Source organism: Alternaria ventricosa (assembly GCF_023758065.1).
Source record: "Alternaria ventricosa strain BMP 2768 chromosome Unknown scaffold_1, whole genome shotgun sequence".
NCBI classification, from domain to species: domain Eukaryota; kingdom Fungi; phylum Ascomycota; class Dothideomycetes; order Pleosporales; family Pleosporaceae; genus Alternaria; species Alternaria ventricosa.
Window position 1 is genome coordinate 550384 of NW_026055681.1, and position 14059 is coordinate 564442.

At 36.4% G+C, this 14059-nt stretch overlaps 1 protein-coding gene across 1 annotated transcript; it reads right to left on the bottom strand.

The window, feature by feature from the left end:
* Window positions 1–8616: 8616 nt before the first annotated feature.
* On the bottom strand, window positions 8617–12935 carry J4E93_000174 (uncharacterized protein; the record flags this gene model as incomplete). Its single annotated transcript, XM_049338137.1, has 7 exons — window positions 8617–9105; window positions 9217–9347; window positions 9395–9795; window positions 9851–11418; window positions 11474–12128; window positions 12184–12343; window positions 12407–12935. 7 exons carry the CDS (start codon window positions 12933–12935, stop codon window positions 8617–8619), a joined length of 3933 nt encoding a protein of 1310 aa, XP_049204022.1.
* Window positions 12936–14059: the final 1124 nt, after the last annotated feature.

The following is a 14059-nucleotide window of genomic DNA, read 5'->3' on the forward strand; positions in this document are numbered from 1 at the left end:
AATATTATTTAGTAAGCTTTCTACTCTAAGTACATTCTCTAATAGCTTTAGCCTTAGTAATACCTAGAACTCTACTTAAACCTTTATAGATAATATATAAGCTATAGAACCTCTACTTTTACTATCTATATCTAAGTGTTATAAGAGTTTCTTTCTTATATTCTATCTATAACTCTAATCTATAGAGAGTTTAGACAGCAGTTGTAAAGAACCTAAAACTCTAGATAATACTTATATCTATATTAAGTTTTATAATATTACTATAGAAGCTACTTAGAATAACGCCTACTATATGCGCGTTCTCTTCTACAGCCTAGAGACTAAACCTTATAACTAGATTAAACTTCTTAAATATAAAAAGAATAACCCCGCTAATATAGATAAAGTAGTAACCTTTATAATTTAGGTAGGTTAAGACTACCTCTCTAATAATAGTACGTATTATAGTATAGTTATATTAACTATTACTAACACTGCTAACTTTAGTAAGTAAGCTACTAACTAGTCTAATAACTAGTACTTCTATATAACTACTCTTCTTACTATTATTTATAACACGTTGCATTAGATAAAGTTAAAGAATAATTATATTAATAAGCTTACTCTATAAGTTAAAGAAGCTGTCTAAAACACTAATAGTTCTAAAGGCTTTATTAGTAGTTAGAAATGCACTACTAAGAGCACTAAACTATATAAGCTCTAGGCTGCAATAATACGCCTCTAGACTAGTTATAATACTAAGCTAGCTAGCCTTCTAGCTTATAAGGCTCTTTTCGCTAAGTGTAACACTATCTCTAAGAAGTGTAATAAGCTTAAGCTATAACTAGAAAACTCTATTAATAGTAATAAATATAATTAGCTTATTAATAACTTTAATTATAAAAAGAAGAAAGCTAATAGCTATTATAATAAGTACTAGATTAAGGTTATAGAGTGTAAGCGTATTACTATAGTACTAGAAGATAAGAATAAGAATATTATTGCAGCTTAATAAGCTACTAATAAAGCTATTCTTAACCTATAGAACGCTTAGTGTAAAGCTAAGGTCTATCTAGATAAGCTTCTCTACTATAAGCTCTTCTATAAGCTATACTTATTTCTTACTTATAAGTACTATAAACTACCTTACTAACTTAACTAACGTAATACGTTATCTATTTAAGACCTACGCAACGCTTAAGCTACTTATAATTAGTTTTTCTAGAATCTAAGTATCTCTTAACTAATAACTAGATAATTATAGTTTCTACTATAGTACCTAAATTCTTACGCTAGGTAATATACTAGTCTACCTACGCCTTAGAGTAGTATACACCTAGTTTCTCTAGAAGAAGTCTACTCTCTAAGTATAGCGCTAGCTTTATTCTATAAGATACCTAATATTAAGAAATTCTATAGTAAAGTAGATAAGAACTATAAGCGCTAGTATAAGACTATAGTTAATAAGTGCGCGTTACTTTCTAATAAGACCTACTACGTTGCCTATCTTAAGTAGAAGATCTTAGGTAAAGCCTAGCCTATTATTAAAAAGATAAAGGTAACTAACTATCTTAACTACTTAGATACTCTTAATAGTATATACTTTACGTATAATTAATTTAGTAAGGCTAAGACTTCTCTTATAGATAGTAGCTTACGCTAGAAGTAAAGTAAGATCTTTACTATCTAGTAAACCTATTTTCTTAGCGTCGCAAATATTCTATATATCTATCTCTAGTGTATACTTATTAAGAAGACTTATAGCCTTATAAATATACGCTTAGATAACGCTATAGTAACTATCTCTAATAATAATAAAACTCTAGCTAAGTTCTTATAATACGTATAAAGTATTAATAAAGCTTTATAAGATATTAGCTTTAGTAAAGCTACTACTACTACTATAACCTCTACTACTACAAAGTTATAATAATGCACTCTAGGTAACTATTCTCTAGAGTATAAGTAATATAGTAGCTACTATATTAAGCGTAAGGTATAAAATACTAGAACTACTAAAGATAAGAAAAAGTGTTATAAATACAGCCTATACTATAAGTGCAGAAAAGCTAGTTATAATTAATATAACTAGAACGCTTCTTATTATAGTAAGCTAATTACTTCTTCTAGTAACATTTCTTTTCTTACTACTCTTAATATTAATAATAATAAGACTAAGAAGAAAGAGTTTAATAATGTTATTACTAAGAATAAGTCTAAAGATAACTAGTATTTTTAGATACTTCTAATTAAAACTATAAGTAGAAGTATAACTAGCGTATAGTAGCTAAGACCTCTAAACACTAAGTCTAGTAGAGTAAACTAATAAAGCTTACTACTATATTCTATCTTAAAAGTAATAGAGTTATATAAAGAATATATTATATCTCTACTACTTCTCTTTATAGTCTACCTTAAGTAGATATTAGCTATTAACTTAAATTCTGCTATAGACTATAATAGTAGTAAGACTCTTAGTAGAAGAACTCTACTCTAGTAGATATAAAAGCTAGCGTCTACTTTATTAACTAAGAATAGATTAAGTAGCAGTATTATACTACTTTTAAAGTATCTAAACTAATTTACCTTACTCTAGCTAATAGAGAGAAAGTTACTAAACTTATATATATAGCTAATATTACTATAAAGTATAGAAACTATATTAGTACTATTCTCTATTATGTTATAAACTTAGAAAAGTATAACATTATTCTTAGAATAAATTAGTTAGATTATTATAAGCCTATCTTTAGCTTTAGTAGCTCTTATTCTATAATATTTAATTATAAAGATTATAAAGTTAACTACTTTAAGAATAGGCTCTAGAATACTATATATAAGAACTAACTACCTAAGAGTACGTTTTAAAAGATAGCTAGTAAGTCTACTCTAGTAGAAGATCTTAAGATCTTAATAATTAGCGTAGATATAGCCTATCTAGCTACTACTAAGAACTCTAATTTAGTAGTCTAGTTAGAACTCTATTACTTTAATAAGATTAAGTAACCTAAGAACCTGTCTATAGACAACTATAATCTCTCTACCTTTAAGAACTAAGTTATAGGTCTTACCTCTATTATCTAAGAGAACTTTAAGTATTATATAGCTAAGATAGAATACCTACTAATAAGTAATAAGTAAATACGTAAGCTTATTCTCTTATACATTCTTAACTAGTTCTCTAACCTCTTTAGCTTATAGTTAGCTAATATTCTATTTCTACGTTACTCTAGAGTTAATTACGTTATAGATATTAAGTCTAGTATAGTAACTCTAAAACTATATATATATAGTCTTACCTGCAAAGAGACTATAGTAGTAAAGGTATATATTAATAAGATAATTAGCAAAGACTTTATTAGGTCTAGCACCTTACTCTATACTTTGCTAGTTCTAGTAGTTAAGAAGCTATCTAGTAGACTCTATATCTACGTAGACTACTAAGAGCTTAATACTATTACTTATAAGAACTATAACGCGCTACTAGTAATTAAGAAAACTCTTACCTAGATAGCTAAGGTATAAGTTATAACACTAGTTAATATTATTACTACCTTTAACTCTATACGCGTTAAGAAAAATAGTAAAGAAAAAATAGTATTTTTAACTTATTATAGACTCTATAAATATTTAGTTATACTCTTTAGCCTCTATAATACGCTAGAGACTTTCTAAACCTTTATTAATAAGACTCTCTATAATTACCTTAATATTATTTATACTATATACTTTAATAACATTCTTATATATTTAAATAATAAGAGTAAGTACTAGAGCTACGTACTAACTATACTAGAAAAGATCTACAACGCTAGAATGTACTTAGACGCCTCTAAGTATTTCTTCTCTACTAAGTAAGTCTACTACCTAGAACTTATATTAATAACTAATAGGTTAGAGATAGACTCTAAGAAGGTAGCTACTATTCTTAAATAGTAACTTCTAAGAATAGTTAAGAATATCTAAGCTTTCTTAGAATTCGCGAACTTCTATTATTACTTTATTAAAAGCTTTTCTACACTTACAAAGCTATTAATAGTACTTATAACTACTAAAGAAAAGAAAGCATTTCTCTTATCTTCTAACTTTAAAGTAGTTTTATTATTTAAGCTTCTTAAGAAAGTTTTCTACATAGTAGATATACTAGCGCACTTTAATTTAGACCTAGAAACTTAGCTAAAGACTAACGTATTAGATTTTATTATAGCTACTATTCTATTCTAAATATATAATAGCGTACTCTAATCTATTACTTTTATTTTCTATAAGATAAATCTAGCTAAATATAATTATAAGATATATAATAAGAAGCTTCTTACTATTATCTACACTTTTAAAGAATAGAGGTTTAAGCTTACTAGAATAATAGATTTAGTAAAGGTTCTTTCTAACTACTAAGCGCTTTAAATCTTTATAATAAATAAGTGTCTAAATCGCTAATAAGCGTAATAGACTAAATACCTCTCTAAGTTTAACTTTAAGATTATCTACTAACTAAGTAAATAGAGTACTAAACCTAATACACTAACTTATTATCTAGGTAATCTACCTAAGTATATAGATAATAACTACTACTAGCACTAGTAGTAAATAGTTATTAAGCCTTATTAGATTAATTCTAAGCTCTGCGTTACTATTCTTACTAGCTATTAAGGTCTAGACACTAAATAAGCGCTGTTTCTTACTTACTACTACTTTTAGTAAGCCTAGCTAATAGTTCTAGATATTATCTAATATATATATAATAATAGCAAAGCTATAATAACTTATTAGACCTACGCTCTCTACGCTATACGCATTACTTCTATTAATATAAACTATAATAAAGAGTAGTAGAGTCTTAGAGAGAAGAATAATATATTATAGAATAACGCTAGTAATCTTATAGACTATATTAGCGCTACCTACCTATAAAACGCGCTTTTATAGGCTATTATTAAAGCTAAAAGAGATAGACTTTATTAACTTTCTACTAATATAGTTAATAACTACTAGAAGCTGCGTATTAAGCTAGAAGAGTATACTATTTATAATAACCTACTCTATATACAAAGTAAGCTTTACGTCTCTAACGTAAATAATACCTAGATAAAAGTTTTAAACTAAGTTTATAAGTCTTTATATAGAGAAGAATATAGTAGTAAGTATAAAATATACACTAAGCTTACTTAATAGTACTACTAGCTATAAATAATATATAATGTCGCCTAGTACGTATATACTTACCTTACCTGCTAATAAGTAAAGTTACACTAAGAAGAAAAGCATAGTTTACTATATCTCTTACCTATTCTAGATTACTATTAGACTTTAATATCTATAGACTATATTACTTACTTACCTATCTGTACTAATAATAGGCGTATATATAAGAACATTCTAGTTATTATTAATAGACTTAGTAAGAAGAAAAAGTTTATATCTATTATTAACCTACGTATTAATACACTTATCTAAGCCTTTATTAAGTTTGTTTAGAGAGAAGAAAGCTACCTAAAGTATATAGTGTCTAATTATAAGCTCTAGTTTACTTTCTACTTCTAGACTTATCTCTATTAATAACTTAGAATAAAGCCTAAGCTCTCTATAGCTTATTATCTAGAGACTAATAGTTAGATAGAGAACGTAAATACTTTTCTTAAATAGTACTTACGCGCTTATATTAATTATAAACAAGATAACTAGACTCTACTACTACTAATAGCTAAATTTAAAGCTAACGTATTAGTAAATACTAGTACTAGAGTTTCTACTTTTGTTGCAACTAAGAGCTATAATTTCTACTTAGGTATTAAGCCTACAAAAGTAATAGATACGTAACTTACTACTCTAGCTAGAAATAATTGTATTAAAGCTAATATATTTACTAAGAAGCTAAAGAATCTTAAGACCTTTCTCTAATAATAGCTTACCTAGACTTAAGTAAAGTAAGCTTAGTATGTAAATATATACTAACTACTAGCTCTAGAGTTTAAAGTAGAAGACTAGGTTATAGTAGATTTCTAGAACCTGCGCACTATCTAACTAAACTAGTTCTTAGATTTTAAACACTAAGAACTCTTTATTATTACAAGAGTTATTAATAATATAGCCTATAAGGTTACTCTATTTCTAGAAATATAAGCTTACAACGTATTCTACCTATAGTTACTCTACACTACTAATAAAGAGCTCTTACTAAGTTAGCTTTATAATAATAAAGGTTATATAGAGCTTACTAATTCTAACGTAGATAATAATACTAAATATATAGTTAAGACTGTCTTTAATAGTTATATTAACTAATAGCTCTATAACCTTAACTAAAATAAAAAGAGCCTTCTATAGTATAAAGTATAATAGACAGACTACCTAGTAGACTCTAATAACTCTTTATAGAAACTATATATAAACCTAGTTAGCTCTATAGATCTTATTCTAGACTATTACTAATATAAGCTATCTAAGCTAGAACTCTATTAGTAGTTCTCTATACTAGCTAGTAGATAGAATATTCTTATAATAATAATCTATCTACGTAATAACTACTAATTACTAAGGCTAGTTAAACTACTTACTCTGTAAATAGTTACGTAATACTCTATTATAACTTATTACTTATATAATAGAAAGACTATTACTATAAGCTATTCTTAGTAAACTAGTATTAACCTAACACTATCTCTACTATAATAGAGACTTATAGAGAATATATATTAGACGTCTTTATATAACGCGCTTTCTAATAATAGACTTACGCTATATCTAGTTATATAATAGTAACTTAGAGTCTAGGTAACTTACTAGACTATAATTAAGATAAGAGTAGCGTAGACTATAACGTTCTAGATAGCGCTACTATAAGAGCGTTGCGCCTAAAGTATACTAATAACTAATAGATAATTCTAATTCTATTACTAATACTATACGTTCTCTATATTCTCTAAAGCTACTCTAAGCGCTATAATTAAACTACAAGAATATAAGAAATATAAAGAATAATAGGTAGTAGTAAAGAATATAGAAAATGCTTTAGCCTACGTAGCTTTTATAATATAGGTATCTTCTTTATACTTAGTTATTATAGTAATAATTTAGATATAATACTTACTTTTATAATATACTATATAGAAATTTTCTTTCTATAAAGAGTGTTAGAACTTACTCTAAAAAGAGAGGAAGGTAGTGTTATAGATTAAACCTATAACCTCTACCTAATTAGGCCTAGTACTATATTAAGTAAGAAACTTTAAAATCTTACCTATATAGCTCTCTATTTCTATAACGTAGTATCTTACTAGTAATATAATTTTAACTTATAATATATCTATTATAGATAGAGTAGTGTAGTAGAAGTTATATAAGTATATTATAGTAGTGTATATATAGTAGTGTATTATTATATATAGTCTAAAAGATTTCTATATAGATCTACTTAGCTAACTAAGTTTTAATAATATAAACGTACTAGCTATACGCTCTACTACTATAACTTATATATATAGCTACTATAGCGCGCGCGCTATAGACTATAGAGTTTTTTAGTACTAGCTATAGTAGTATTACTACGCGCCTATTCTACTTATAAAGTATTTATATAAAAGACTTATTATAGTAGCTATATTTTATATTCTATTATTACTACTTTAAAGCTATAGAAGTTATATTGTACTTTACCTCTACTATTATAGCTAAGTATACTTAGCTTTGTTTTCTAGTATTAGTTCTATATAAGAATCTTTTTAGCCTACTAAAGTATATTATATAGAATTTTATAAGTACTATAAAGAGTATATAATAAGCTTAGGCTTTATCTAAGCCTTAGTATAGTATATAAAGTAAGGCTTACTATAAGCTCTCTCTCTAAGAAATATAATATCTTTACTAACGCTTATTATAGCTATACTTTAAGGCTAGTCTATAATAACTTATCTCTATATTGTAAACTTTTAAATATACTATTACTAGATATATAAAGAAGCTCTTACTATTACTCTTAAGTAATAATAATAAATTCTTACTATCTATAGTAATTATAACTACTTTAATAATGTTAAGATTACTACTACTATTACTTTTATTAAAGACTACTTTCTTAAGGTTTTAGCTCTTAGGCTTATTTTATAAACTAACGTTAGAAATACCTTAGCTACTAAGTATAACTTAGAGGCATAAGTTAGATCTATATTTAGTAGAAGAATACACTAGAGATAGATTGGCTAAATATAGATTAATCTAAAATTAGTTAAGAGCCTTATGCAACGCAAGGATTAAGCTCATTTGTTTAGATAAATGCATTTGTCGCTGTTCTATCCTAGGGCCCACTGTGAACATGACATTTCATTAGCATGCAAAGACGGCGCCATATACTCAAGGGGATGCACTAGCGCGAACTAGGCAGGTTGTGGAACAAACGTATGTACCATGCTTGATGCATGAAGCATTAATTAATTATGAAAGGAACTATGATGGTACAGGAACAAACATTGCTCAACGCCTTCGAATGCGAGGGGTGCTCCGATAGATGGTCAAAACATGAGGGTACTGGTACATACGCATATTACAACGCGCCAGTCGCCTGAACAACACGCACCGAAGAGAAAAGTCGGTCCGAGGGGACTGCGAAATGAAGGCTCGAAAAAATGTATAGATGAGCACCTAATCCAGCTCCTGTGTTGCGACCATAGCAGCATAAATGCCTCCCATGGCTACGAGCTCATCGTGTCTGCCCTGCTCAACGATACGACCACCATCAAACACGAAGATACGATCTGCATGTTGCACACTTGCTAATCGATGTGCTATCATGATGGTAGTTCGCCCTTTGGAAGCAGCGGCGATAGCCGTTCGGATGTCGCGCTCGGTATTGGCGTCGAGCTGCGATGTCGCTTCATCGAGAAGCAGGATCTCGGGATCACGTATGAGAGCTCGGGCGATAGCAAGGCGTTGACGCTGTCCACCCGAGAGTTTGGAGCCATGTGTACCGACTTCCGTGTTGTAGCCTTCTGGAAGGCTCATGATGAAGTCGTGAAGCTCGCATTCTTTGGCCACCCGTTGTATATCGTCATCGACGACTGCGGTGCCTGGCCGAACGCCCAGTCCGATATTGAACTTTACAGATCCTGGAAAGAGATCGGGCTCTTGCTCCTGCTAGATGTCAGCCATCTTCATATAAAAGGTGCCCCATGAAGAGCCTCACTCGATTGAGATGTAACAGAGTGAAGTGTGTGCTGATCTGGACGAGAATAGGGAACTTACCACAAGTGCTAGGCGAGCACGATGGTTGCGGACGGGTTCTTGGCGTATGTCTTGCCCATCAAGGTACACTTGTCCAGCATTTGGATCGAAGAATCTCTCTATCAGATGAATCGTACTCGACTTTCCAGCGCCTGGCGACGAAGTCAGTACTTATCGTGCCATGATCTTGTTGACTTACCGGAACGACCGACAAACGCTACGTTTTCGCCCTGGCGAATCTGAAATGAGACGTTGTTCAAGGCGGGAACGTTAGGCCGACTCTCATAGTAGAGACTGACGTTACGGAACTCCAGTTCTCCACGCACTCCAAATGTTCCATACGATGCTGAAGGGCCAGACAACAAAGCGCTACCATTGGATGCAGTGGTGGTAGCGGATTCCAAAGGCCTCAGATCTGTGATGATCGACGGCTTCTCGTCATGTAGAGAGAATACATTCTGCGCTGCGGCCTTGGCTCGTGTTATCTCAGGTGCCAAGCTGAAGAGCTGACCTGCGGATTGTGCAGAAAAAAGAAGCGCAGGGAGTACAATGAAAAACTCTCGTTGACTATAGTTACCGTTGCGCACTTGTTTAGACCCCCTGTCGCATCAATTAGCATGTGTCTGATGAAAGCGGTATCAACATATGTACTTACCACCAGTACGCCAAAGAATAGACAAAATATGTGACCGAGAGCGAAAAAGCGAGTAAAATGTTGCCAAGCACGCTGAACCTGAGGTGCTCCTCGTATGGCTTTCTGATTGCTTCTCGGTAACAATCCATGAAGTGCGATTCCAAGCCGAAAACTGCAACGATCTGCATAGAAGAAGTGGCTTCGGAAGCGAGGGCTGCAGCGTCGTTGTAAGCCGTCTGATGATGCTCTTCGGCCATAGCCAAGATACGAAGGCGCAGGAATCCAGCTAGAAGCATGACAGGTACAGCCGCCAGTAGAACAATGGCGATTTTCCAGGCCACAATATGGGCCAGAACAATTCCGCCAAGAACAGACGTCGCAATGGAGAAGACGGTTCCGAGTATGACACCAGATAGACCACTAATACTGCCGCTATCGGAGTTCAGACGCGACATTAAAGCGTGATGAGAATGACCAGGCTTAGAAAACCAGGCAATGTCTTGTTGCAAAATAGTTCGGAAAGATAGATCTCGGACTCGTAAGGTAAGATTTTCGGAGACCATGCCGAAAGCAGTTTTGCCGAAAGAGTGTGAGGTTAGAGCGATGATTGCCAGTCCGAAGAAAAGCATACAGTAGAAAGATATTCTCCTCGTGAGATCGTCCGAGCCGGACGTGTCATTCAAGAGTTCAACCAAGTTGCCAAATATGAGCGCCTCCCCGATAATGACTCCACCACTGAAGACGGAGGAGATCAAACCGATAATTATAGCTGGCGTTTCACGGCGACTTAATGCCAACGATCTGCCAATTAATGTCAAAGCACTCATCTTTGGCGCGTCGGTTTGTGATGCTGAAACCGGCCGGGAGGCATTGTTTGATTCACCTGAAGACTCCCCATGCTCTTTGTGCGTAGAGCTGGCAGCAGATCGAATCGAGGAAGTTGCTGAAGGCCGCCCTTTTTCGAATTGTTGCGCTTTGATAAGCTCTGCGTAGGTGCCGTTCATTTTGAGAAGATCTTGGTGGCGCCCGTCTTCCTCTACACTTCCGTCTTTCATGACGACGATACGATCAGCATCTCGAACAGTTGCCAGACGATGTGCAATTATGATGGTGGTTCGGTTGGCGTTGGCTGAAGAACGACGTAGATTTTCCAAAACGATCGCTTCGCTTGTACCGTCCATGGCACTTGTGAATTCGTCCAGTAAAATCAGGGACGGGTTACCCACAAGCGCACGCGCGAGGGTTATACGTTGCTTTTGGCCTCCGGAAAGTTGAGACTGGGGTCCGGAACTGATTTTTGTGTGTATGCCCTCAGGAAGTCGGTCTAGGAAATCACAGTATGCCTCTGTCGCCGCCGCCTCACACCGAGCAAGAATCTCGTCTTCAGTCAATCGTTCTCTTTCGGCACTTGGGATACCATGCTTGATATTATCCAGTATTGTTCCAGTGAAGAGAACCGGGTTTTGAGTGACGAGTGCGATGTGTGTCCGCAGGCTGTGGACGTTGAATGACTTTAAGTTGTCTTTACCGAGGTTTACGACGCCATAGGTTGGATCGTAGAGCCTCAAAAGCAGGGATGCAATAGTAGACTAAGAAGAAGTGAGGTTAGCCAATTGTTTGTGCTAGTCGAAAGTTGATGATTACCTTTCCCGAGCCGGACGGTCCAACTAGACCTGTGACTTGCCCAGGCTTTATGCGTAAATTGATACCGTCGAGGATTCGCACAGTAGGACGAGCTGGGTATACAAATGACACCGATGAAAGCACCAGATCCTGTTCGAAATGTGTCCTGTCCGCCGGCTTTCCCTTTGGGGAATAGACATCGATATCGGATGTTGGATGATCGAGAACATCCATTACCGCAGCCCCAGCGGCGGCGGCCATTGCAAATGTCTGAATGAACGGACCGAATGACCCGACGACGAAAGAAGCGTCTAGTATGAGGAAGACGACTGCATAGATGGTACCAGCCTCAGCGCTGCCGTCTCTTAAGCGATCACCGTACCAGAAAGCAAGTGCGTTGGTCGCATATGCAACGAAGTAAACCGAGCCAAGCATGACAGCACCCGCAACGCTCTTTCGGATTCCAATCCGCAAGGCAGATCGAAGGTGATGAACGTGTTCCTCGCTAAGCTGCTCGAATAAGCCAAACGCCTGCACGATCTGTACTGCGCGAATAGCACTCTCAGCCACCGAGGCAGCTTTCTCGGTGTATTGTGCAGCCTGCTTGGCGAGATCGGAAACTTGTTTAGTACCGAAATAGACAACGAATGCCATTGAAGGTATGACCGTAACGAACCTATGTAGCTATGTTAACGATTCTCTCTTGACATGACGGCGATGATGGTAATTACATTACTCCGGTCAGTTTTGCGTTTAGCATAAAACCCACAGTGAATGCGGAGATGAAGTAGCTTATGGATGCGATGAAGAGGCCCACCTTCTCGGAGGTACCGAGTTGAATGGTCTGTGTCTTCTCTGTGAGAATACTAGAAAGATCAGGCGAGACGGTGTCTACGAAAGGCAAATCGAGTCAATACATAGTCTATGCGAGGCATTTCTCGGGCATCTACGCACCATAGTAGGTCATGTCCATGCCTAAAGCACGATGCAGAAGTCTTTCTCTTGTTTTCCTACTCACGCGTTCTCCTATGACAGCCCAGCAAACCGCCCAAGCCCAAGTAATGACAAAATATCCGACTGCGACTGACATCAGCCGGAACAATAGATGCTTCAGCTCGTCTGGGTTGGGTGGAAAGTTGTTGATAATGCGCCCAAGCACGACGCCTATCAGAGGAAGCGGCAGCCCGGCCAGGATCGCAGTCACGATACCCAAAACCAGAATCGTCTTAGAGCCAACATCATCCAACTGCCTGTAGAGTGCGAAATAGGAGGTTTTGTTTAAGCCAAGGATTTGGCGGATGAATCGTTGACGAAAGACGGTGGGACCTTCAAAAGCCTGAGGCTGAACCGTCGCTAACGACGGTTCTACATGCCTCTCCCATTGCGTGCTGTGACGAACAGAGGGCTCATCTTCAATTTCACTTTCTTCGGAATCCAGAAGGGGTTGGCTCTCGGAGCTGTCATCGTCGTGATAATCGGGCATTGTGGCGCGCGCCTGGCGTTGCGCAATGCGATTGCGGGTATGCAGTGCTCGGCTGCTGCTCAGATGAGCATTAGCGAGCGAGAGATGCAGCAATGAACTTGCGAATGTGGACTGGAATGAGCGAGGATGCCATGGAGGCGATGTTGATAATTCAGCGTTGTTGATGTCACATCCATGGCCAACACGGAAGACGTGGTAGGAGCGCAGGACTAAATTAGAGTCTTGGCATGGTCATAGATGGCCGCCCTGCAACATGTTCATGCACCAGAAGGGCAGCGACAACCAGCGACTGTCTGAGCATCTGGAGAGGCCGCATGTGGAAGGCCTACCATATATACTCTGTCATCGGGCTGCGGCAGGTGAGTTCACAGTAGGCAGTCGGGTGACAGCCTGACGGACGCGTGCAGCGTGCATCCCTAGCAGCTCTTGTAGGGCTGGGCTAGCGGCGACGTGAAGTCAGGTCAGGGGTAGACTGCTGTGGTGCATCTGATAATTTCTGCTGAAGGGATGACCCGCCTGGCATGTCACGCAAAGCACGGGATTTCGGCGGCATGCCCGGCCGCGTCTTCCCCACCAAGCAGCGGCGCAGCTCCGAGGTCGCGTCCACCACCACGTTGCGACAGAATCTTGCGCACGACGCGTTTGCGCTTGACAAACTGATTCTGCTCCATAGCGTGGGGCGATAGCAAAGAGGCTATGGAACAACGACGCCCAACCAGCCACCGCGATGGCCTTGTCGTCATCGGAGACGCGCCCACGCCTTTACGTCCACCACTTCACGCTACTACTCCGGACTAGCATGATTGAGGTGGAGCTTCGGTTTTCAGTCTCGATTTAGTCTTGTCTCGAACAGTTTTTGCTCCCGTTTTCGCCCACTTGCAAAGCCGCCGCCAAACGCGTCTGATTTACTGTATCAGATCTTACGCGCCGCTTGTCGAATGACACGTCCACTTGTCACTCAACCAGGATGTATGACGCTGCATCTACGGACAACGCGCTCAACATCACAGAGTTGCGACACCAGAAATCATCGGATCAGTGCACGCCTCAGCTTGGATTTTCTCGACTTTTGATTCAAGCGCTATTCGCTCATTTGGAATTCGGCGACCGCGATACGTTCTTGG